Here is a 26594-nt window from a genome sequence, read left to right on the forward strand (position 1 = left end):
ATTGTTTGTTACCTACAAATTTAAATTATATTTCTAACTTATATCCAACTATAGAAAACTATTTACATAAATGTTTAACAGTATTAAAGTACAATATTCTATTCATTTGTTATGAAAATTATTGAAATATAGTTTCCTGCTCTGCAGGAATATAATAATTATTGGAATTTACAATACCTCTGGTATAAAGAAAAAATACTTAGCAGCTGTATGCATATAAAAATACATAAACAATGACAAAAATACAAAAACTACAAAAAAATTTTTTGAGAATGTACATCCTAAACATGTGCCATAATCAAGGATTGTCACAGCTGACATCCTCCATAGTACAATCTAACGGAAAATTCTCAAAGATCTTCATCCCCTTGTGAATAATTGAGAATATTAACTCATCATCTAGCTACAATTTAGACTTTTACAAAAGCAGGATATCAAAATGACTGCAAACTGGACTGCATATTAAAACAGGATGGGGGAAGCCATGGCCTAATGGTTAGCAAAGCATCTTTGGGACCAAAAGGTCACCAGTTTGATTCCCTGGACCAGCAGGAATGGCTCAAGTATCCTTCAGCAACGCACCTAACCCCTAACTGCTCCCCAGGCTGCTCTAGGTATGTTGTATGTTGCTCTGGATAAGAGAGTCTGCTAAATGCCTGTAAAGTAAGTATAACTAGAAGGGCACTCAGCAGAGTGCATACCTCCATCAAGCTACATATTATCAACATCAAAATCAAATCACTTGAATCTAGAATAATACTAAAGCTGTACACAAATTTCATCCAAATCTGTTCATTACTTTTTGAGTTACGTTGGGAACAAAAAAAAAAAATCCTGTGTTTACATACCTATCTGGATCCTGGATCTACACACATATCCGGATTTGCATCAAAATCTAATCAATTGTTCCTCAGCCCATGGCCCACCTTTCCTCCAAATTTCATCAAAATCTGTTCACTACTTTTTAAGTTACGTTGGGAAAAGACAAATAAATAAACAAACAGGCGAAAACATAACCTCCTCCAGCAAAGTTGATGGAGGTAATAAATGTTTAGAGTTGAGAGTTAAGGGCTTGATGTAGTGAAGTATTAATATGGAAATTGTTTACATTTGTGCTCAGACCTTAGAATTAACTACAGATGGAAGTCGTAAAGTATGGAAAAACGGTTTTCCTGTTCACTGTGTACGTATAGTTATCTCATATGATATCTACTCCAGACAAGTAAAGTAAGTTATTACGTCCTGTTTCACTTTCTTGCTATTTGTTATATCCATAATATTTCACACTGAAATTGGTGTTTTGAGCAATGCACATGTATAAAATACTATAGAGCAATTCATGGCAATATCAAATATCTAATGCTATGTCACTATGATGCCATGAGGTTAAAAAAAATGTATAAATTGCTCACACTTTTTACCCCAAGTATCGCTAAGTATGGCTTAAATTGTACTTTTCAGAGAGTCAGCTGAACAGGGTGGAAAAAAATTAAGTCATTGTTACTTTGTTACTATAATTAAGTACTATTTTGAAATATTTGTACATTTTTTTTTTAAGTATTATGAATGTCTGGCTTTATGAGGCTTTCCGGATGATACCGTGTCCGTCATGGCACCTCAATTAAGTGCTATTTTGAAATATTTGTACCTTTTTGAAGTATTATGAATGAATACTTGTACTCAGGTAAATTTACAAGAGAAAAAAACCCTACTTTTACTCCTTGTATTTCATTTCAACCTTTAAATTACTACAATCTAGCCCTGCGATGATCTGGCGACTTGTCCAGGGTGTACCCCGCCTCTTGCCCATAGTCAGCTGGGATAGACTCCAGCTTGCCTGCAACCCTGCACAAGATAAGTGGCTACAGATAATGGATGGATGGATGGATGGATTACTAAAATCTGAAATGCCATGGTTTCACATCCCCCAATTTTCTCCTGCTTAGCTGCTATGGCTTTTCTCAGCATACAATGAAACTGCATACAACTTTGCTGGTGAGTCAGTGATCAAAGGCTATTTGTCATCAAACCTAAAAAAGTTAGTTTGGTAAATAGTCTAGCTAGTTTTGTATTTTTCTTAATGCCACCTTAGTATTCCTTCCATTCCAACAGGGTGGGAATATTTATCAATCAATCAATCAATCAATCAATCAATCAATCAATCAATCAATCAATCAATCAATCAATCAATCAATCAAAAAAATTAATGTCTGGATTGTTAATTTGAATTACTTATATACTTTTATTCCTGAATATTTGATTATGTTTAACTGTATATGCTTTATGATGTTCACTCAAATAGATGCAGCATACTTCTACTTTTAACTGAGGCGCTTTTTTTTGACAGTGCCCATCTATAGTTTCATTCAAGTGACGAGGCCTGTTTCTTTATCATTTTATTCAAATATTAGGATCTACATTATAGTACTGTGATTTTAAAGAGCTATTTTATAAGATAGCAGCTAAGTAATGGAATACATTATGCTAATATTAGCTGTTCATTTCAATATTTGCCTTCTTCTGATACATATATTAGCCTATTAATACACTTTACTAGTCAAAAGTTTGAACACATCTTCAAATTCAATGTTTTTTTCTTTATTTTTTATTAATTAAAAGACACTTAATGTCTTAAAGTAATGATGGATGTCGTTTCTCTTTACTTAGTTGAGCGGTTTTTGACATAATATGGATTACTACAGTTGTGGAATAGGGCTATTTACTGTATTGTTATTATTTACTATTTACTGTTTGATCTCAAACAAATTAAGAAGGCAAGAAATTAATCCACTAATTAACTTTTGATGAGACATCTGTTAATTGAAAAGCATTCCAGGTGACTCCCTCATGAAGCTGGTTAAGAGAATGCCAATAGTGTACAAAGCATCATCAAAGTAAACGCTGGATACTCTGAAGAATCTAAAATATGAAACATACTTTGGGTTTTTTTTTTTTTACACTTTTTCATTTTCCACATCATTCCATACATGTTCCAGATGTTATTTCATAGTTTTGATGTCTTCAGTATTGTTCTACAATATAGAAAATAGTCAAAAGACAGAAAAACTGATGAATTAGAAGGTGTGTCCAAACTTTTGATTGGTACTTTATATTTTAAACTGTATCTTACTTTGATGTTGTATCATGTTGTAATTGACATTAAAATAAGCATTTTCTGTTTCTCAGTGTATCGTAGGCTTAAAGTAATGTGTGTGTGCATGCATGCGTGTGTGTTTGTGTGTGTTTTCCTTTCAAAAATGGAAGTCTGTACATGATTGCAAAAATTCATTCTCTTCCAGCTTTTCACAAGAAACATTCATAAATACGGCCCAACTAGTCAAACACATCGCTTAACTCTAGATGGATTTTCCTTTCATGTCTCATTTTCTCAATGTGAGTAAGCACTAATCTCTACAAAGCCAAATACTGCTTTACGTGACTGGCTGTTATATAAAGTGAGGTCCAAATGTCTGAGTGCACTACCAAGTAATTCTGAATATGAATATGTTAAAACTCGATGTGCTTTGCCTTCATCCAACAAAAACTGAGTGATCTGGATTTTTATTTATTATTTTTTATGAAGTAATATGAGAAAACTGTTCTAGTAATGTACACAGACTTTTGGACCTTTGTATATTATATTCCCTGTATTGTCCTCTAATTAAATGCCTTCATTTCAGGATAAGAACGTCACAAAGACAAAACAATACATACAACATCCATGAAACAAATTGAACAAAATATAGCAAATATGTACAGATCAACTCATTCTTCTCCACCTTTTAACTGTACTTAGCTCAGTAATCACCTGTGTAAACAACCACCAAACAAACAAACAAACAAACAAACAAACAAACAAACAAAAAAGCGATTAGAGTTCGGGATGCACTCAAATGACTGCAAACACTCGGAAAGCTTTTCCTCCTGGAGGGTTCTGCGTGCTGCAAGAGACAGATCATAATGCATTAGAATACAATTTAACAGCCTTAGTGAAAGACTATAAGAAAAGTAAAAAAATAATAATAATAATAAGGTGAGAATAACTGTATCTTGTAGTGTTCACAATTGGATGTTATATAGTAATTCTTCACCTACAGGTCACGTTGGCTTTGTCCTTCATGCTTCATTTCATCTCAACGTAACAACATTGCTGATAATATTACCTATATTCTAAGATTCTCAGGACTTGTCCATATTAATGCAAATACAGTAATGTTTTAATCCATTTTGGCATTCTTTCCGCAATGGTGTTTAAAACCGCATAAAAAAACACTTTTCAGATCCGTATAAACATGAATATGTGTTCACATGGGAACAGAGAGCTTTTATGAATATGGTGATGTCACTCATCCTGTGATTAGTCTTTGATTAGTGTTTATCACATGATCCAATTCCAAAATGCCCAAATTGGTGCATTTGACTCAGTGGTTCTGTTTAGATCACTCTTACATTGCAAAAATCTTACCAAGTGTAAATATCTTCAATATAGTCAATTTTAGCTAGTATTTCCTATTAGTATAAATATGGAGGTGATTATAGGAAATCGTGTGTGCTGATTGGTCGAGAGATTCTGACTATTTCTCGATAATCGCCTCGAGCGACTGGGCAAAATGATGGCCAATTGCTTCGTTACTGTAAGTGAGGAATTACAAATTATGAAAGAAAACGCTGTTCCTAAAAGCACTAAAGATGCTTTGAAGTTTGGTCTAAAACTATTCAAAGGTAAGGTGGAATTGTGATTTATTTTATCTATTTCAAAACAAAGTGAGTTGGCATAGATAAGTGACACAAGCCTGCGTGGGCCGTTTTTTATATTTATGTGCTGCTTTTGAAGTATGAAATAATTTTTTTTTTTAAATACGATTTACGATTTTTTAAAAATAATCACCTGTGTATTTATACTAAAACAATTATCCGCCTCAGGCTCAGTGAATAATGGTGAATAATGGCGAATTATTCACTGATATTCACTTCACATTCATCGAACAATTGTTGATTATAAGATAAACCAAAGACAACACTATTCAACCTATTTTGAGGCATTTTTTTTACTCCTTTTAAGCTTTACATTTTCTTATTCTATTGGCAGATAATTTTGCTTCTTTCTAGAAATAAATGTTTACAATGAGCAAAATTATCTGCTAATAGAACAAAACTGTTTCAAGGTTGAAAAAAAAGTCTAGACATAAATTTAACTATATTCAAGATATTTTCACTTGCTAACATATCATTTTTTGCACTGTGTGAAATTTGATAGAGCAATGGACTATAAAGATGCAGCGTACTTGTTTGTATGGGAAAGTACTTCGTATTCACTGCTGTTTTTTGTCAGTTAACTTAGCCAAATTTGCCCACATGCATAAAAAATAAACAGCTGAAACACCATAAATGCAGATGTCCTGTCTCAGTGTGTTCAACCTGTGCACTTGAATTAATTAATTTATTTCAAGTTTCAGATTTAACAAAATGGAACACTCAACCCTAACTATCCACTGAACCATTATTAATAATATCGTGCCTGCTAAATATCGTAATATATCATCAAACCAATTATCAATATGTCTTTATTAGAACATTTAATCTTTTAACTGTCAGTTATTAAAGAACCATGTTTTTTTTTTCCTTTGCTTTACTTAACGTTAATAATTCAATGAATGGGCTAGCATGTTTTTAATCAATTCTGCCAGCTGGAATTCATTAACAAAGATCAAATACAAAAATTGTTTCCTTATCAGATAAGTAAAACGTCAGTGCTTGGTAGTGCACTCAGGCTTTTGGACCCTTCTATAATCTGTGGTTTTATATTACAGTGTGACTGGTGCGGTTCTTGTTTCTAATCAGCTTTGCAGTCATTTCACAGGCTTGTACCCTGCCTCTCATGGTACATTAAAAACTTAAATTATGTTCTCATGTGCTTGCAGCTTACCTTTAGCTTAATGCTGCAATCTGACTGCACAAAGAATCATAATAATTCTATGAAGAAACCTGAACCATTACATGCATCAAATCAGCATGTCTTTACAATTATTTACAATCAAGAAAGTACACAGTTCTTGTAATCTTTACAGTGATTAACACACACTATCATCACATAGATATGAATGAATATCTTTGAACTTGAACTGGGCAGCACTCGTGTGAATCTGTACAAATTTTTAATTATGAGATTGTCTTGTGTGTTGTCTGTGTACCTCTCAGACAAAACGTTGTTTTGATAAGAGCCGTAGTAGTACAGCCTGTTTTCCACTGGCATCACGTCAATGTAGCCGCCCTGTTCGTTCTTCATCACGCCGGCATGAACTGCTGATCTGCAGATACTGGATTTCTGAAAATCAAAACAGTTTTATGGAATTATTGTAATCATGCAAGGGAAAGGAGAAAAATGTCATATGAACATTTTAGCCCTCAATGTAATTTTTGTCTTTGTGAATCAGTGTTGTAGTCGAGTCACTAAACCTCGAGTCCGAGTCCAGTCTCGAGTCCCCAGTGTTCAAGTCCAAGTCAATCCAAGTCATTAAAGAGAATTTCGAGTTGAGTCCACTATTGATCTGAGTTGAGTCCAAGAACAAGACTCCAACTGCACCATTTGATGGTGGCTGTTGCTGCCTTTATGTGAAAGCGTCTCTGCTGCTGTGTTGGACTAATGTTACTGCTCAACTGCTCCATTTTAGTTAATAGGCTACAGAGAAAAAGCTTGTTCATTGCTCAGCAAACCCCGCCCACTATCAACAGGGCAAATAACATGAGAGAGGGTTAACACTAGCTAGTTCATCGGTCAGCAAGCCCCGCTATCAACAGAGCAATGAACAGCGTGTCACTTCCCTCTCTGGGTGGAGTCTTGCCAAATGATGACTGAAGTTCGAGGTTGTCCCAGTCGTCTCCTTGATAGTTCTTCTAGATATGGAACACACAGCAGTGCATTTCCCCCCACTGCACGAGAAGTCTGGGGCTTCTCTCCAGGCATTTTAGCACCATTAACATTAGTTTGTTCCTGAACATGACTTATGAACAGGTGAATGGGCATTCTCTTGCACAGAATTAGTACAGAAATTACGTAATGTAGATACACTATATTGCCAAAAGTATTTGCTCACCCATCCAAATTATCGGAATCAGGTGTTCCAATCACTTCCACGGCCACAGGTGTATAAAATCGAGCACCTAGGCATGCAGACTGTTTTTACAGTTTGGAGCTGCCCCTTCCTCTTCCAACATGACTGTGCACCAGTGCACAAAGCAAGGTCCATAAAGACATGGATGACAGAATCTGATGTGGATGAACTTGACTGGCCTGCACAGAGTCCTGACCTCAACCCGATAGAACACCTTTGGGATGAATTAGAGCGGAGACTGAGAGCCAGGCCTTCTCGTCCAACATCAGTGTGTGACCTCACAAATGTGCTTCTGGAAGAATGGTCAAAAATTCCCATAAACACACTCCTAAACCTTGTGGACAGCCTTCCCAGAAGAGTTGAAGCTGTTCTAGCTGCAAAGGGTAGACCGATGTCATATTGAACCCTATGGATTAGGAATGGGATGTCACTTAAGCTCATATGTGAGTCAAGGCAGGTGAGCAAATACTTTTGGCAATATAGTGTATAAATATCTTATGCCAAATTATTATGGCATGTTACAAAAAATACAGAAAAACTCTGAGTCCTCGGCTCCAATTTCCGAGTTTGAATGCAGCTAATGCATGAGTCCAAGTCATCAGTGCTCAAGTCCAAGTCAAGTCACGAGTCCTTAACATTAGGGCAAGAGTCAGACTCAAGTACTACAAGCCTGTTGTGAATCACCAGAAAAAGCATTAGAGAAAATTATATACACAGAGATACACGTGGCGGCACGGTGGTGTAGTGGTTAGCGCTGTCGCCTCACAGCAAGAAGGTCCTGGGTTCGAGCCCCGGGGCCGGCGAGGGCCTTTCTGTGTGGAGTTTGCATGTTCTCCCCGTGTCCGCGTGGGTTTCCTCCGGGTGCTCCGGTTTCCCCCACAGTCCAAAGACATGCAGGTTAGGTTAACTGGTGACTCTAAATTGACCGTAGGTGTGAATGTGAGTGTGAATGGTTGTCTGTGTCTATGTGTCAGCCCTGTGATGACCTGGCGACTTGTCCAGGGTGTACCCCGCCTTTCGCCCGTAGTCAGCTGGGATAGGCTCCAGCTTGCCTGCGACCCTGTAGAAGGATAAAGCGGCTACAGATAATGAGATGAGATGAGAAGGTGTGTAGTTATGAGAATGATGTGTACACTGTACAGTTTTATATTCCTGTAAAATATACAGTAATTTACTGGCAGTAGAGTACTGCCATCACTGTACATTTCCAGTAATATACTGTAAATTTAAAAGAAAATCTAAATAACTCACACTAAAATACAAATTTCAGTGTTTTAATAAACTGAACATTTTACTAGTATACACAGTTAAACTCGTAGAAGGCTTGTTTTTGCCTAACACACTCATTAAAATGAAAGGCACCAAAATGATCCACTGGTTTTCAGAAGTTGACAGTAAGAGAAACTTAATCATTCACACTACAACACACCTAGAGCAACAGATATCCCACTATGCATGGCATTCTCTGGTATACTGTACACCAGACTGTTGCTCTGATTGGGCAATCAGTTACAGTACAATCTGTAAAATAATTAAACAGTATTTTGCTGTAAGCTAAAAAAAAAAAAGCCAAATTGAAAACAAGGCAGCAGTCACGTGAGGGGTTTTCCAAAATACACTCACTGGCTACTTTATTAGGTACACCCATCCACCTGCTGTTTTATGCATCTGTCTAATCATCCGATCCCTTGACAGCAGCACAATGCATCAAATCATGCAGATACAAAGCAAGAGCTTCAGTTAATGTTCACTTCAAACATCAGAACCGGAAAAATTGTGATCTCTGTGACTTTCATTGTGCCATGGGTGTTGGTGTGAGATGGACTGGTTTGAGTATTTCAGAAACTGCTGATCTCCTGGGGTTTTCATACACAACAGTCTATAGAGTTTACACAGAATGGTGTGAAAAAAAACATTGAGTGAGCGACAGTTCTGTGGGTGGAAACAAACCCCTTGTTGATAAGAGAGGTCAGAGGAAAATGGACAGATTGGTTCAAGCTTCCAGGAAGGATATAGCAACTCATAGCAACTCTTTACAACCGTGGTGAGCAGAAAAGCATCTCAGCATGCAACAGCAGAAGACCACATTGGGTTCCATCCCAGCAGCCAAGAACAGGAATCTTAGTATCAAGAACAAGTTCCTATTAAAGTGGCTGGTGAATGTATGTAATCTGATATTGGATAAATGATTTAAGATCTTACATGTTGAGTCAAAATTACTATTATTATTATTATTATTATACCCATCCATCCATTATCTATACTACTTGAGCGAGAGGCAGGGTCCATTCTGGACAGGTTGCCAGTCTATTCCAGGGCTAACTCAGAGACAGCCATTCACACTCACATTCACACCTATGGGCAATTTAAACGAGCCAGTTGAGCTAATCTAAATGTCTTTGGACTGTAGGAAGAAACCAGAGCACCCAGAGGAAACCGACACAGGCATGAGGAGAACATCCAAACTCCATGCAGAAAGGCTCCAGTTGACCAGCAGGTTCAAACCCAGAACCTCCCTACTATTAGGCAACAGTGCTAACAACTGCACCAATGTGCTGCCATAACTGACTGATTGAATGACTAATTGATTGATTTAACAATGATGTTCAATACTTACATCTGAATAGATTCTGGTCCCGAAGACTCTGGAGACTTGACGATGTTCTTGCAGACAGTTTTGTGGACAGTAGATTCTATAATGTGTATATTATTATGTGATTTTATAATTCACTTGGGATTTGATTTTATACTATTTTATCATGAGTATGAAATTTGATTGCAGTGCTTCAGTAAATTGCCATTATGATATAATTATAATTTGTCTAATGATATAAAAAAAAAACGGGAAAACTGGACTCATTACCTGGGACAGTGTTTAACAGGGCTTTCATACTGGCACAGTGTAGACACTGTCGTCTCACATGTAATAACTTGTACTGCAACAAAAAATACAAAATAAATGATTAGTGATACATAATTAATAATCTGCCTACTCAGCTACAGCATTTACACGATACTTACTGGATACTTTGGACACTATGAAGGCATTGGCACTCTGATATTTCCTGTAAACAGCACAATCTTTGTTACATTACAAGTAACACATTTACAATATTAGTTGTTGTTGTTTGATCGACTCACCCAAGAGACTGAACTCCATTTTTGTACGATTTGATGAAAAACTCCTGCTTGCCCATTCTCGTGACATCAATCCAGCCTCCATTGTTATCGATCACTCCGTAATGAAGGCCGGCTCTGCAGATGCTCGAATGCTGCAAAAGATGATGATAGATGAGTTCTGGCATGAAGTCTGAAAGCAACTAACTTTCCAAATTTAGAGAAATTGCATTTTCTCTAAATCTGGTAATCAAACCTCATTGAAGATCTGTTTGTAATTCAAGAATGCATCATTAATGCACTGTAAGCATTTTTGTAAGCATATAACTTATAGTGTACTTGCATTATAAAAGGAATTTAAAAATGGGGCATGCCGTTGTAGGAAACTAATCAGTGACAAGGTAATGTGATGTGGCCTGACAAAGTTCCTAATAAAACTCCAAGTTGATTATTTTCCAAAACATCATCAACTGAAGTGTTTTATTCCTCTTACACCACAAATATTAATTAGACAAGTACTTTTTGTCCAGATTTAGTTACATTTACTGTTGGAACATCCAAGAAACAAGCTAGTTCCTGTTATTACTTACATCAACTGTTAAAATGTATAAACATTCGCTCCATCGCTAACATCACTTTTTCAAGAGATTTTTTTCCCCCAGCAGATCTGTGGTATAGCAGAGTTTTATACAACAGTTAGTTCCAGTCCACTAATCTGATTGCACGAGTGGCATTCCAAGAGTGCTTATATTTACACTGTGTGCAATCACGCCACTCTTCTGTGTTTGACATGGAAAATTCCACTTCCTGGTTCGAAACAGTTACTACAGTAGTATCAGCGGATATGGCAAATGAATTTTCGTCAATATAACCTTTGAGCTAAACTATGAAAGCATGTCAGATAAGCATGAAATTAATGAAAAGGATGGAAATTTTAACATTAGCACCTTTATCAGGAATGTACAAATCAGTGTGAGCTAGCTAGCCAGCTAGCTGACGTGCTATAAATTGAGTGTCGATTCTTCAGAATCTTTGTATTTCCACTAGTGGAGCAAAAATAAACGAAACATCTGACCATATTGTTTCCAAAGTGTCACTTAATCAATATAAACATCTTGTCCTTGATTATAGAACTTGCAGGCACAAGCGTGCAGGATGACTGGGATATTGCTTAAAAGTTGTAAAATACTTACAAATCACTGTTATCAAACTGCTAAGGTTGATAAGCAGAATGATTTTTTTTAAAGTGCCTACCATTTCATAATACACAGTTCCGATCACTTTTGCAGGGCTGTTCAAACATCCAGCTGGACATTCATACCTACACAGAGAACAACATTCAGTAGTTATAATCCAACATTTTGAGTGCAGTACCAAGAATCTTTTTATTTAGTCAGTTATTAAATACTAATACAAGTCATATTTCTCCAACCAGACTTCAAAACCTTATCGGATGTTTTGGATAATTTGAAATGAATACTTTAAAGATTACCCCCGAAGAAACTATCACATTTCATTACATTACGTTACATTACATTACAGTGGTGATTGAAAGTTTGTGAAACTTTTAGAATTTTCTATATTTCTGCATAATATGACCTAAAACATCATCAGATTTTCACACAAGTCCAAAAAGCAGATAAAGAGAACCCATTTAAACAAATGAGACAAAAATATTATACTTGGTCATTTCTTTATTGAGGAAAATGACCCAATATTACATATCTGTGAGTGGCAAAAGTATGTGAACCTTTGCTTTCAGTATCTGGTGTGACCCCCTTGTGCAGCAATAACTGCAACTAAACGTTTCCGGTAACTGTTGATCAGTCCTGCACACCGGCTTGGAGGAATTTTAGCCCATTCCTCCATACAGAACAGCTTAAACTCTGGGATGTTGGTGGGTTTCCTCACATGAACTGCTCGCTTCAGGTCCTTCCACAACATTTCAATTGGATTAAGGTCAGGACTTTGACTTGGCCATTCAAAGACATTAACTTTATTCTTCTTTAACCATTCTTTGGTAGAACGACTTGTGTGCTTAGGGTCGTTGTCTTGCTGCATGACCCACCTTCTCTTGAGATTCAGTTCATGGACAGATATCCTGACATTTTCCTTTAGAATTCGCTGGTATAATTCAAAATTCATTGTTCCATCAATTATGGCAAGCCGTCCTGGCCCAGATGCAGCAAAACAGGCCCAAACCATGATACTACCACCACCATGTTTCACAGATGGGATAAGGTTCTTATGCTGGAATGTAGTGTTTTCCTTTCTCCGAACATAATGCTTCTCATTTAAACCAAAAAGTTCTATTTTGGTCTCATCCGTCCACAAAACATTTTTCCAATAGCCTTCTGGCTTGTCCACGTGATCTTTAGCAAACTACAGATGAGTAGCAATGTTCTTTTTGGAGAGCAGTGGCTTTCTCCTTGCAACCCTGCCATGCACACCATTGTTGTTCAGTGTTCTCCTGATGGTGGACTCATGAACATTAACATTAGCCAATGTGAGAGAGGCATTCAGTTGCTTAGAAGTTACCCTGGGGTCCTTTGTGACCTTGCTGACTATTACACGCCTTGCTCTTGGAGTGATCTTTGTTGGTCGACCACTCCTGGGGAGGGTAACGATGGTCTTGAATTTCCTCCATTTGTACACAATCTGTCTGACTGTGGATTGGTGGAGTCCAAACTCTTTAGAGATGGTTTTGTAACCTTTTCCAGCCTGATGAGCATCAACAACGCTTTTTCTGAGGTCCTCAGAAATCTCCTTTGTTCGTGCCATGATACACTTCCACAAACATGTGTTGTGAAGATCAGACTTTGATAGATCCCTGTTCTTGAAATAAAACAGGGTGCCCACTCACTCCTGATTGTCATCCCATTGGTAGAAAACACCTGACTCTAATTTCACCTTCAAATTAACTGCTAATCCTAGAGGTTCACATACTTTTGTCACTCACAGATATGTAATATTGGATCATTTTCCTCAATAAATAAATGGCCAAGTATAATATTTTTGTCTCATTTGTTTAACTGGGTTCTCTTTATCTACTTTTAGGACTTGTGTGAAAATCTGATGATGTTTTAGGTCATCTCATCTCATTATCTCTAGCCGCTTTATCCTGTTCTACAGGGTCACAGGCAAGCTGGAGCCTATCCCAGCTGACTCCGGGCGAAAGGCGGGGTACACCCTGGACAAGTCACCAGGTCATCACAGGGCTAACACATAGACACAGACAACCATTCACACCTACGGTCAATTTAGAGTCACCAGTTAACCTAACCTGCATGTCTTTGGACTGTGGGGGAAACCGGAGCAAACCCACATGGACACGGGGAGAACATGCAAACTCCGCACAGAAAGGCCCTCGTCGGCCATGGGGCTCGAACCCGGACCTTCTTGCTGTGAGGCGACAGCGCTAACCACTACACCACTGTGCCACCAGGTCATATTTATACAGAAATATAGAAAATTCTAAAGTGTTCACAAACTTTCAAGCATCACTGTACATTACATGGCGTTGAGCAGACGCTCTTATCCAGAGCGAAGTACAAGTGCAAACGTCAGGTACAAGAAGTGCTGAACTTCTAGACAAGAAAATTCTAGTGCCAACTGAACAAGTGACAGAATAATACTTAGTGCAATATTCTGTTGAAGTACCAATACTCAAACTGCCAAGGAAAACAATTCAAGCATACAAATGAACTGAAAGTACAACTAAATGAAGAAACATAAAACTCAAATGGCTAACCCCAGGCTAGACAGTGCACAGCTTGGGTTGTTCAAGACTGATACGCAATTACACAGTGGTCAGGGAAGCAGAGGAGAGGTGCAGCCTGAAGAGGTGAGTCTTCAGTCTGTGCCTGAAGGTGATCAGGGATTCGGCAGTTCTGACCTCAATGGGAAGGTCATAGCACCAACGGGGAGCTAGGACGGACAGCAGTCTTGAGTGGGCTGGGCAGGAGCGGAGAAGAGGAGGGACCAGGCAACCAGTTGTAATCCAAGTTTCCCACTTGCTTGAGAGGATAATCTCACCTGGATATTGTAGATTTGTATCTAAAATCTGCTGCTGTAATCATAAAGCCCATCCTGTGCTCAACCCATTGTGTATATGTTCACAATATACTCATACTGAGCATGGGGAATTTACTAGCACCCATCAACCTATCAGCAGTGTTTAGAAACTGAAGCAATAAAATCAACTCATGGTAAGTATATAATCTGTCTTTGCCACCATTCATACCTGTTGCATGTTGTTCCTTTACACTGGTCTCGAAGTTTCGTGTCACATGTGACAAGTTGTGCTGCAAAAAAAAAAAAGAACAGTACAGCAGAGTTTTGCATGTCAATGTACATTCTTCATTTTACATTTTGCACAGTTCTACTGATGCTTTCGAGGAACAGTCCAAGGAATTTCTGGTACTGCGAGTTCATCGACTTGGGTTTCAGGAAGTCATTGAAATCCCGCAAACTTTCAGCTACCCATGAGCAAACACTCTCAGCAAGGAGCTTGCCATTAAAAGAAATCCAAACCGGCAGTCCTGACTCAGGCTCACAATATTATATTCCATATGTGTTTGACAGTGTGTCGAGAAATAGGAGGTATGGCAGACCCCCACCTGTTAAACATCAAGGAAATGAAAAAAAAATCTGGCAGTGTAGTTTCGTCCATATTTGTGAGCAATTGTTGTCAATGTTAATTTTAAAGCAATGTGAGAAAGAAGCTGGAAAAGGATCAAGCTAGGCAAATGTACTGATGAGATTATAATTTTATGAATTTCAAATTCAAAATCCAGACAACTAAAAGCTTGTTATGACAGTAAACATTTTCAGAAAGCCCAAGGCATTGGGCCAAGGACTAAGGGGTGGGCTAGATGGGTGATTCCAGATGGGCATGAGGGATTTTTGCATTTTCAGCTGATTTTTTTTTAATGAACTACAAAATTACATCCATTTAGAGAAAATGCTCTAATGCTTACACATCTGTTCAGTGCTCACAACTGTGATGCTGTGTGCGTGTAAGTGTGTGTCAGGGCGTCTTGTTGTGATGAGTACTTCAGGTTCGATGATGTTGTCTTTCTCTGTCTCCTCGTAATAGTATTGACTGTCATCTATAAACCAAAAAGGATACATAGAGTCAGATCTGGAAATCTGGCTGCTGTATGTCAATTAGTTATTAATAAAACCAGTATTCTTTAATAAAAAAATATAAAATGATGTGCTCTTATTGGCTGAAAGCAATAGGGCAATATAGTGGTGGTTTATTGGCTAAGCTTCTGTGACCTCAAGGTTGTAGATTCAAATCCCAGAAATGTCTGTAGCCTCCTTGAACTAAATCCTTTTATCCCTCACCAATTTTCTCTCAAATGTGATCATTCTTGCAAATGCACACCAACACATGACACAAAAGTCATCACCTGGGTTAAATGAAGACTAATATATGCTTCCTCAGAGACATGTGAAGCAAGTCAAAACAATTGCTCCTAGCACTACATCACAGGAGACTCTATCTGCCCTCTTCCACATACTGTACATTAGCTCACAGACACACAAGATTGGTTAGAGTCACTCTGGTTGCCAGGAATAGAGTAAGTTCTTGTTGAATAATAACAATCGGCAAAGGAAAGTTTGCATTAGTTCCCAAAGTTCTTGGTTGTGCACTCAGGTTTTTGGATTTTACGGTATTGATGTTTGATCAGATGCTGTGATATCGTACCTTTATAGCACAGATTGTCTTTACATCCTCCTCCATAGCTGGGTGGACAAGCCGAGCATGGTGTACCATGTTTATATGGCGCACTTCCCCACCAGTTCCCTCTGCACAAGTCACACACAAGTCATTTAAGTCCATCGTTACCCTTTTATTATTATGCTTGGGTTAAAAAAGATTTTTTTTTTCAATGTGATTTGCTTTATTCCTAGGAGGTCTACCTGTTGTCAGTAACCCTGCGCATGGGGCAGACTTTCTGGATACTGTTTCCATATTACATTACATTACAGTAATGGCATTTAGCAGATGCTCTTATCCAGAGCGACATACAACATACTCAGAGCAGCCTGGGGAGCAGATGGGGGTTAGATGCCTTGATCAAGGGCACTTCAGCCATTCCTGCTGGTCCAGGAAATCGAACCGGCAACCTTTTGGTCCCAAAACTGCCACAGCCATTAGGCCATGGCTTCCCCTTATGTGGTGTATACCGTATATTTTAATGAATAGTAATCAGACATTTTGAAGGTTTTCATGGCATTTAGAATATGCACCACAGTAGCCAACTACATCTAGTGTTTGTATGGCATTTTGATTTTAGGTCCTAAGTGGCCTAACTGTAACTTCTGCTCCATTTAATTCTTGAGATACAGCTTTATCACGGATGACTTGTGACTGTTGGATTTGTGCCAGCCCATTCCCATCATTCCAGTGTAGTGTTTGCTTGAGAAAGTGATGAATGTCAGCACTGGTCCAACATTTAATAAATATCTTGGAATACAAAGATGGAATGATAAAACCCATGAATATATTTTTGAAATTGGGAAATCCACCTACTTTGGTGAGTAATTGCAGACCAAATAAACAGCCTTCCTCCAGATTTGTCCCCAGACGTTCATGTCATAGCACACGTTAATGGCACAACCGATTCGACTGCTGGTCGCCCAAACAAGCTGCATGTAATTAAAAAAAAAAAAGCAATGAAATTAAACAGTGTTCACTCTTGTTCAAACTATACACTACACAACAGCTCACAACATTACATAAGAAAAAAAAACTAATATGAGTCCAGTATAGGGTGTTTTTATGCTGCTGCTGCTGATGATGATGATGATGATGACGAACAATGGATTGGTCTTAGTTTTAAGTAGATTCTTGAATAATTAAGATTTGCACATACCTGTGTGTAGTGAGCACACACCGGCCCTGTACATCTGAATGGACAATAAGGATTACACTCTTGAGGATATGGGAAGGAATAATCTTTAACTTCATCATACCAGGCCTGAACATGAGATGTCGGAGGGCGATACCTGCAGGAAAATGCACACAACATGACAAAATGTTTCCGACATCTGTATGTTTGTCAGGAGAAGCTGCATGTGGAACCATCATACCTATTTTCCTTCATTTGTTTCTTTAGTTCTGTCCCAAATAGTAGAATATATGTATTACTAACAGCTATTTTAGTACTACAACACTACAGCACACAATACTTTTAATCACACAGAGAGAGAGAGAGAGAGAGAGAGAGAGAGAGACCTTCCCCAGTGAACTCCTAGGTTTTGGCCGATGTAATTAAGCAAGCCTTCTGGTCCATGTTCCCATAAACACGTCTCAGCCCATTCTTCAGCAGATCTCTCCAATTCAGTATCCCAAACCTAAAATCGCACACATTTTCACCTTATTTCAGTACAACAGTGGACATTTTAAAATAGCCATAGCAAAGTGCTAACCAACTAGCTCAAAAGCTAAACAGTGTGCTAAACAATGAGCTTGCTAACAAAATAGAGTTCTAACTAACTGGCTTGATAAATATTTGACGTGCTAACTAACTAGCTTGATACCTAGCTAATGCACGAACTAGCTAGCTTGATAAATAACTAGTGTGCTAACTTAAAAAGCTTAAACAGGCATCATATCCAGATGAAGGAACTGCAGTAATACAACCCAATGTGAGCAAACCGAAAAACTGTTTGTGTGCGTAGCACAAATAGCACATATGCATAGCACAAGAGAACATACTGGATAGTTTCAGCAGGAATACATTTGAATGTGGGCGCAAGAAAAAAAAATAGGTGAAACAACTCCCTTGGAGACATATATACCTGCATAGTAAACATCTACTTCATAATTAGCAAGTTAAGTCACTAGCATGTCGACTATCTAGCATGCTAATTAGTCTACCAGAGGAATAAAATCTGATTATGTTATAGATTATATCTGTTTAGCTATTTGTCCACTTGACCCTCGTAGAATTTCACAAGATGATAAACTAATTTAACACCCTTTAGAAGGTAGCAGGAGTAATGTAGATCAGCGAGCATTGTTAAATACTAAAACAAAAATGTATGGTTTGTTTCCAAGCCCATGCTGCATGTAGTCTGTTTCACTTTAGAGCTTAGCTTGCTTTTATTTTCTTTTTGAGATGTCCAACCACGCTTTCCAGTCTCTAATGCACTCCATATGTGGCTTACACCCCCCCCCCCCCCCCTTCCCTTTCTGTGGGCACGGTTTCTCCTTGGCAGGTAAGTCTCATGTTCCTCTCCAGGGCCAATCGGGAAAGAAATTTTTCCTTTAATCGGCTGACCCATTTTTTTTTGTAATTTTTTTTAAATAAACAGGAAGGAGCTGTAATTATGTTAGGGATCATTTACTTTAATTCACCACTGATACATTCATACACCACTCTCCACGAATGAGCTAGCTCTTTCACAATTCACACTTCTGGCCTAGTTGGATATCCCAAAGCACAGACCAATTGCAAATCGGAACCAATAACTTTGCCTAAAATAGCAGCTTTTTTTTTTCTTCTCCATAACGAGCTGCATGAGACATTAATCCTGTGGTTGACACCTGGAAATGGGACGTGTGGTGGTTTGTAAAGGCCCTTCTCCAAATGAGGTTTTTAATAATTTAATAACATGGATGAACCATAAATAAATTGGCGACTGCTGAGTGCCCTCCATTGCAGGAGAGCATTTTAAGTGAGACGGAGCACTGAACATAAGTCCATTCGTATTTGTTATTAAAAATGTCTTTTATTTTTGCAGCATCTTATTGCACTGTACAAATACATGAATTGTTTGCCTTGATTTACATTTGATTTATATCTCCTGGATTTTGTATGAATCTGACTTTCATGTCTTAGTATAATGGCAGAATTTTTGAGAAATGTCCAGAAGACTTGAATTGGTTGAAATTCGTGGCTGTCGGACCATGTGTAAACTGTAAATCTGTAATCTGTACATCTCATAGGTGCACGTAGTAGAAGCCAGTATTGTCATGGTGTCACTGATTAAACACATCAATATTTAGTGATTGAGGAGGTTTCGGTGATAATCATTGCTTATATAACGACATATTTACAAGGATGTACTTATGGACAGATCATTTCTTTGCCTGATGAACAGAGGATTGTAACATTTCAGCACTAAACTATGGCAACACTAATGGGACAAACATTAAACTAGCCTGAGACTGCAGCAGTAGGGGGCGCTTAAGTGCAACTTTTGAGCTTGCTGTATTAACATGGTGTGCAGTGTACATTGATATATATATATATATATATATATATATATATATATATATATATATATATATATATATAGTGTTCCTAAGTGGTATATAAAGGGTGCAAATAAATATTTTACTGCCCCAGTGACAAGCCACTGTACCCTTAAAGGTACAATAATATACTTTATTTTCTGAGAATGTAGAATTAATATAGACATGCCGCCTAATATTCTGGAGCAATTAAATGCCTGGAAAATAAATAACATAAATATACACAATGCAGTCATTTTTTTATTGATTATGACCATAAATTAAATATGAGATACTTTATTTACTTTTGACTTTAGGTTTTAATTAGAAAGCTTTATAGATAGATCACATCAAGGGCTATGCATTTGGCATTTTACATTCTAATTCAAATTTGTACTCACACTTGTAAAAAGATTATGATTTGAAAACCTCCTGAACAGGAAACACCTTCTGAAAGCTGTCTGCTATGTAAAGAAAACAAAGCCCCTCTCACACTGACTGACACACTGGTGTTTATTTCATTTAACACCTCATTTGCATCAAGTGTTTTTCTCATCTGGTCACATTCCAAGAAAGTACAAACAATTCCCATGAACCTCCAGGAGCTCATTTCCTCTTGCAGGGGGGAATAGTAGGACAGGAACGTTAGGCCATGAGTGTGTGATGAAAAGGGTCTGTAAAAAGGATGTGTGCATACAAGTGTGCAAAAATTAAAATGTGTAAAGAGAGAGAGAGAGAGAGAGAGAGAGAGAGAGAGAGAGAGAGAAAATGTACTTAGTATTAGAAACAAAATAAAAATAAGGGTTAAATGTATGTATCAATGCATCTATTTATGAATCTCTCTCTCTCTCTCTCTCTCTCTCTCTGATACAGGTCAACATTATCAAACATCAAAATAGTGAGGAATGTGAACTCAGTGACTTTGACCATGGCATGGTTATTGGTGCCAGGCTGGCTGGTTTGAATATTTTACAGAATTCCTGGGATTTTTGTGCACAACAGTGAGTGGCAAATCTCATCTCATCTCATTATCTCTAGCCGCTTTATCCTGTTCTACAGGGTCGCAGGCAAGCTGGAGCCTATCCCAGCTGACTACGGGCGAAAGGCGGGGTACACCCTGGACAAGTCGCCAGGTCATCACAGGGCTGACACATAGACACAGACAACCATTCTCACTCACATTCACACCTACGGTCAATTTAGAGTCACCAGTTAACCTAACCTGCATGTCTTTGGACTGTGGGGGAAACCGGAGCACCCAGAGGAAACCCACGCGGACACGGGGAGAACATGCAAACTCCACACAGAAAGGCCCTCGCCGGCCACGGGGCTCAAACCCGGACCTTCTTGCTGTGAGGCAACAGCGCTAACCACTACACCACCGTGCCGCCCAGTGGCAAATCTAATGGAATAAAATTCTTGTTGATGACAGAGGTCAGTGGAGAATGGCCAAACTGGTTTGCGCTGACAGGAAGTCTATGGTAACTCAAATTGCACTCTTTGCCACCGTGGTGAGCAGAAAAGCATCTCAGAATGCACAACATGTCAAACAGCCTCGAACACTGAGCACATGATCACTGACACTGGACAACAGAAAAAGACAAGGGGATGTTTTTTTATATGTTCACCTGCCCAGTGTGATTGAGTATATTAAGACAAGGGGTGTTGTGAGGGTCAAATGTTTCCATAATGCTAGTATTACATTTCAGTAGCAAAATCAATGGGTGTTATGTAAAATAGGACACTTGTCCTTGTAGGGACTTTCAGTTGATCCCCATCAAGAATCTGTTTTGGCTTGTTTTGAAACAGTGAAGTTTAGGTGAGGATTCTATTAGTTGCATTAATAATTATAGCACCAGACAAAACTATGGACACATTCTAATTCAATGTTGTTTCTTTATTTTTATTAATTAAATACCCTTCATTGCTGAAAGTAATGATGAATGTCGATTCTCTTTACTTAGTTGAACGTTTTTTGATATAATACAGATAATTACAGTTGTGTAATAGGGCTATTTGCTGTATTGTTATTATTTACTATTTACTGTTTGAGCTCAAACACAATAAAACTGCAAGAAATTGCACTAATTAACTTTTGACGAGGTGACTATCTCATGAAGCTGGTTAAGAGAATGTCAATAGTGCGCAAAGCGTCATCAAGGTAAACGCTGGTTACTTTGAAGAATCTAAAATATGAAACATTTTGGATGTTTTTAACACTTTTTTGTTTACCGCATAATTCCATCTACGTATATATATGGACATGAGTGTTTTACTGGGAAATACACTACTCGTATTTTTCATATGAACTACAGCCAGGACACGGAGATTCAAACCCTTGGCATAAATTTCTGTCACTCGTGAGGAAATTGATTAATTGTTTTGATAAATTTGGGTGCTTTTTGTTTGTGAATGTGTCTATATAATAAAAAGAACATCACACACTGGCTTGAAGATATGAAGTTTATCTTCTATATTTGTATTTCTATGTTCTTCTATATTCTATGTTTGTATTCTATTATTTAAAAAAAAGGGGGGGGGGGCATGATGGTGTAAGTGGTTAGCACTGTTGCCTCACAGCAAGAAGGTTCTGGGTTCGAGCCCAGCAGCTAATAGGGGCCTTTCTGTATGGAGTTTGCATGTTCTCCCCATGTCTGTGTGGGTTTCCTCCGGGTGCTTTGGTTTCCCCCACAGTTCAAAGACATGTGGTTAGGTTAACATCGGATGGCCGTGGGCTGAAGTGCCCAAGAGTGGTGGCGTGCACGTATGCAGTGGCTTTGCTCTCCTATGATGAACTAAATTTCGTTGTACATTTGTGCAGTGACAATAAAGGCATTCTATTCTCACGTTGAAAATATTTTCATTTGCTCACTTTTGAATATGTTCACCACTCGAAGATAAACTTCATATCTTCCTGCAACCGTGTAATATCCTCTATATATGTTCCATACATTATTTCATAGTTTTGATGTCTTCATTGTTCTACAATGTAGAAAACTGTCAAATACACAAAAACCTATGAATGAGTAGAGGTGTACAAACTTTTGACTGGTTTTGTATATCAGTAGAAGGTCCTCACAAGGATATTAAGACAAGCAAGTGTGTGTGTGTGTGTGTGTGTGTGTGTGTGTGTGTGTGTGTGTGTGTGTGTGTGTATGGTTTCCCACTGCTTTAATGAGGCTTTATAAATGTAAACAGTGGAGAAATGGCAGCACATAAAAGATCCCATTGAAAAATAAACAAACCAATCTCAGACAGTAATATCAGCCAAAATGAGCCGTTTCACCCCAGTCAGGCTTTCTGCATATATCTCCTTCCCTTTTGTTTTCCCTCCTCACCATCATCTGCTCCTTATACTTCTCTCTCCGTTTTCTCTTTGTCTCTCCTCCCTTTCTCCCCCTCCTCTTAGCCATAATTTATCCACCATCTCTTCTACCAACTTGAATCTGTAATAGGAGACACAAGCTCACTGCCTGCTTGCTGGCTGAGCAAATTTTTTCTTCTTCTCATTCTTCTTCTTCTTCTTCTTATTCCCTGCAGTGTTACACTATAGAACTATACCCTTTCATATTCACCTTTATTGCTTTTAACATCCAGTTAATTATTTGCAATTATTAAAGAGAAAACACGAGTATTGGATTGATGTCAAGTATCATCCAATGCACTCTAATGCAATCTCAGAAACCGAAAAAACGTATCTGTGCTTTTCTGCATTAAACAATTCAAAGGTATCTTCAGCACTGTTCCCTGGACAAGAGTCTGCTATGTAGAGTAGATACTTGCAGTGTGATGAATGTGTGATTATGTATTGAGGAAGTTGTAAGATAGCCACAAGGCTAACAATGAAAGGAAAGGGTAAAGGATGTAAGGCTACATCACCTAAAATTCATTTTTGCAGAACTATTCAATTCAGAATTTTACACACCATGAGAGTGAATAAGAAATTCATTGCTGTGGTATAAGAGGAATAAAACACTTCAGGATGTTCTGGGCATATTTCATCATTGGCTGTCCATCGCTAGCAATGATGACTGCTTCATTAGGATGCGCAGAAACGCAGATGGGCCATGAGGCCCACACCAGAGCGACAGAGTCGTCCGCAGTGATGGCATGAATGGCCTGCTCCATCACCACAGGGCTTTCCTATTCTCCTCTCCTAACGAAGCACCTTGTACAGTAAGGTAAGACAAACAATGTTGTGCCCCTATCATGTTGTCTCTCTGGACCTCCATACCTAATGCCAAGTGGTGCACAAAAGTGCTACAGACCTGACGGGTATGGAAGTTGCCCCACAGTGACAACTGATTTGCTGGGTGATGCCATCCATTGGGCATTTGAGTGGCTCTTCTGCATGCCATCTGGTGGTGTGCCATTGACCTTGTTGGGTTCATCCACCACATTGCACTGAAAGCGCCCTGCTGCCAGCACCTTATTGGTGATGTACTATTTAACTCATAGGTGGAACCCAGGCAGGTGCTACCACTCCATGTCAGAGCAGACCTGGGAGCGATGGTGATTAAGAGGTAACTCCACTTTCCCCAATATTCAAGTCCTCCTGGACCTGAGAATCATCACCGGTTGCAGTTGAAAGTTATACCCAGGATTGGGCATATTTATTGCATTTTTGGCAGGTCTTCCTTCCTTCCTTCCTTCCTTCCTTCCTTCCTTCCTTCCTTCCTTCCTGTCTGTCTGCCTGCTTTCCTTCCTTCCTTCCTTCCTTCCTTCCTTCCTTCCTTCCTTCCTTCCTTCCTTCCTTCCTGCCTGCCTGTCTGCCTGCTTTCCTTCCTTCCTTCCTTCCTTCCTTCCTTCCTTCCTTCCTTCCTTCCTTCCTTCCTGCCTGTCTGCCTGCTTTCCTTCCTTCCTTCCTTCCTTCCTTCCTTCCTTCCTTCCTTCCTGCCTGTCTGCCTTCCTTCCTTCCTTCCTTCCTGCCTGCCTGTCTGCCTGCTTTCCTTCCTCCAGGCCTTCCTTCCTTCCTTCCTTCCTTCCTTCCTTCCTTACTTCTCTTCTTTCTTCCTTCCTTCCTTCCTTCCTTCCTTCCTTCCTTCCTTCCTTCCTTCTTTCTTTACTTCCTTCCTGCCTGTCTGCCTTCCTTCTTTCTTTACTTCCTTCCTTCCTGATTTCCTTCCTTCCTTCCTTCCTTCCTTCCTTCCTTCCTTCCTTCTCTTCTTCCTTCCTTCCTTCCTTCCTTCCTTCCTTCCTTCCTTCTTTCTTTACTTCCTTCCTGCCTGTCTGCCTTCCTTCTTTCTTTACTTCCTTCCTTCCTTCTTGCCTTCCTTCCTTCCTGCCTTCCTTCCTGCCTGTCTGTCTGCTTTCCTTCCTTCCTTCCTTCCTTCCTTCCTTCCTTCCTTCCTTCCTTACTGCCTGCCTGTCTGCCTTCCTTCCTTCCTTCCTTCCTCCCTTGGTATACTTGTATACCGGCCTAATAAAAGTAATCATACTGAGAAGTATGTACTTTGCATTGATGCTTATAGCTGATGTTCTATGAAGTTCTGGCATTTCATGAGCACTGATTCACTCAAAACAGCCAAGTTTCATTGATCGTTGCAAAATTAAGTTAAGGCAGAGTTTAGCTGCGGTGTGACTTGTTCAGAAAAAAACACCACCACCATAATGCATAGAAAATTATACACCTAAAAAAGGAGTGAGGAAATGCTCACAAGAAATGTGCTGTGTTGGATTTCTGCATCGTGATCATCCAATATTGTGCAGAATTCTACATTTTATTGAACACAAATCCAACCTTTTACTCACCTCATGTCTGTTAACAATCCTGTATTTGACTAGAATTAAATCCTCTCTGAACATCCTGCTCTCTCTCTCTCTCTCTCTCTCTCACTCACACACACACACACACACACACACACACACACACACACACACACACACACACACACACACACACACACCCATTCCACTACAGTAATGAACCCTGACACATGAATGCTGACTCAGTTATGCACTAATCTGTGCACTGTGGACTCAGACCGTTCAGCCTTACTGTAGAAAGATGAACATTTATGCTACATTTCCATACCATGTATTCCATATTGGACGCGGGTGGATAAACTTGACCTCGGAGTTTGTTGTGCAGGTCCAGGATGGCCTGTTTATCAATGGCGCTGATGGCCCGCTTCCCTCTTGGTTTTGCTACATTTTCATCAGCATATTTTTCCAAGAGAGAGCTCAGCTCTGTGGTGTTAAAGAGAGTCATGGAGAAAATGCTCTGGGATAAAAAAATGAGAGCAAGTCCTATTAGCCATGTGCGACTCATAGTGATGTGACCTCTGACCTTCAGGAGATGAACTTTGGATAACAGTGTCTTGGGGTCTGTGGGAGAGAACAGGAAGATTAGAGCACCTCAAGGCTGGGTAGAAATAGTATGAGTATGGAAGCTTTTTAGAGTGGCATTAGTACTGATTGTGAGGTTTATGGTTTAATATTAAAGTAAAAATTAACATTATTATCTCCATTTATATAATAGAAAAAGATCAATGAAGGTTGAACAGGAAAATGGATTTGTTTTTGAATCCAGGTAAAATAATAATACCTTATACTATTAAATGTATTATAGTACACTTAGACTTGGAGCTGAGCTGCAATCAAGGTACCCAAGGTACCGGTGCGGTTTCTGATACCCTTTCATTAAAATTACATATTGTATTCACCAACTTCAAGACTTGTGCATAATGTACGAATTTAGTAAACACACTCCAGCTTCTCCAGAAGGAACTTAATTTAAGAAATAGGCTATAAGAAGAGTGAAAAGACGAATGTGCAATTTCAGCAAATATCTTTGAATCAGAAAGTTACAAAAGTTATAATGTGACATGAAATTGTTCTCTCGATTGCGTTCATCCAAAAAGTTGCATATTCAGCAAGCTTACAAAAGATTTTATAGAAGGCTTACTGAGGTTAAAATCTAAAATTTAATTTACATTTGAATGCTGATTAAAAAAAAAAAGATCAGCATTAAACCATATACATACGTGTGGGAAATCCTAAGATCTTCTCCAGCAGGTTAAAAGTGCTCATACAGCTCCTGTGCAAGATTGAAGTGATTAAGAAGCTTCCTGAGAACAATGTGTTTTAAAACTGTACATCCAAGATGTGAA

General features: G+C 38.6%; 1 protein-coding gene across 1 annotated transcript; it reads right to left on the reverse strand.

Annotated features, from left to right (window-relative positions):
* Window positions 1-3109: 3109 nt before the first annotated feature.
* Window positions 3110-26594, reverse strand: crispld1a (cysteine-rich secretory protein LCCL domain containing 1a). Its single transcript, XM_060900880.1, has 15 exons — window positions 26469-26594; window positions 25517-25809; window positions 17479-17597; window positions 17117-17249; window positions 16774-16889; window positions 15946-16046; window positions 15209-15340; window positions 14473-14533; window positions 11484-11550; window positions 10254-10384; window positions 10134-10177; window positions 9976-10048; window positions 9730-9805; window positions 6192-6325; window positions 3110-3941 (listed from the first exon to the last, which is right to left on the reverse strand). The coding sequence occupies exons 1-15, from the start codon at window positions 26512-26514 to the stop codon at window positions 3890-3892; spliced, it is 1578 nt and encodes a 525-aa protein (XP_060756863.1). The 5' UTR covers window positions 26515-26594; the 3' UTR covers window positions 3110-3889.

Source organism: Neoarius graeffei, chromosome 19, assembly GCF_027579695.1.
Source record: "Neoarius graeffei isolate fNeoGra1 chromosome 19, fNeoGra1.pri, whole genome shotgun sequence".
Classification (NCBI taxonomy): domain Eukaryota; kingdom Metazoa; phylum Chordata; class Actinopteri; order Siluriformes; family Ariidae; genus Neoarius; species Neoarius graeffei.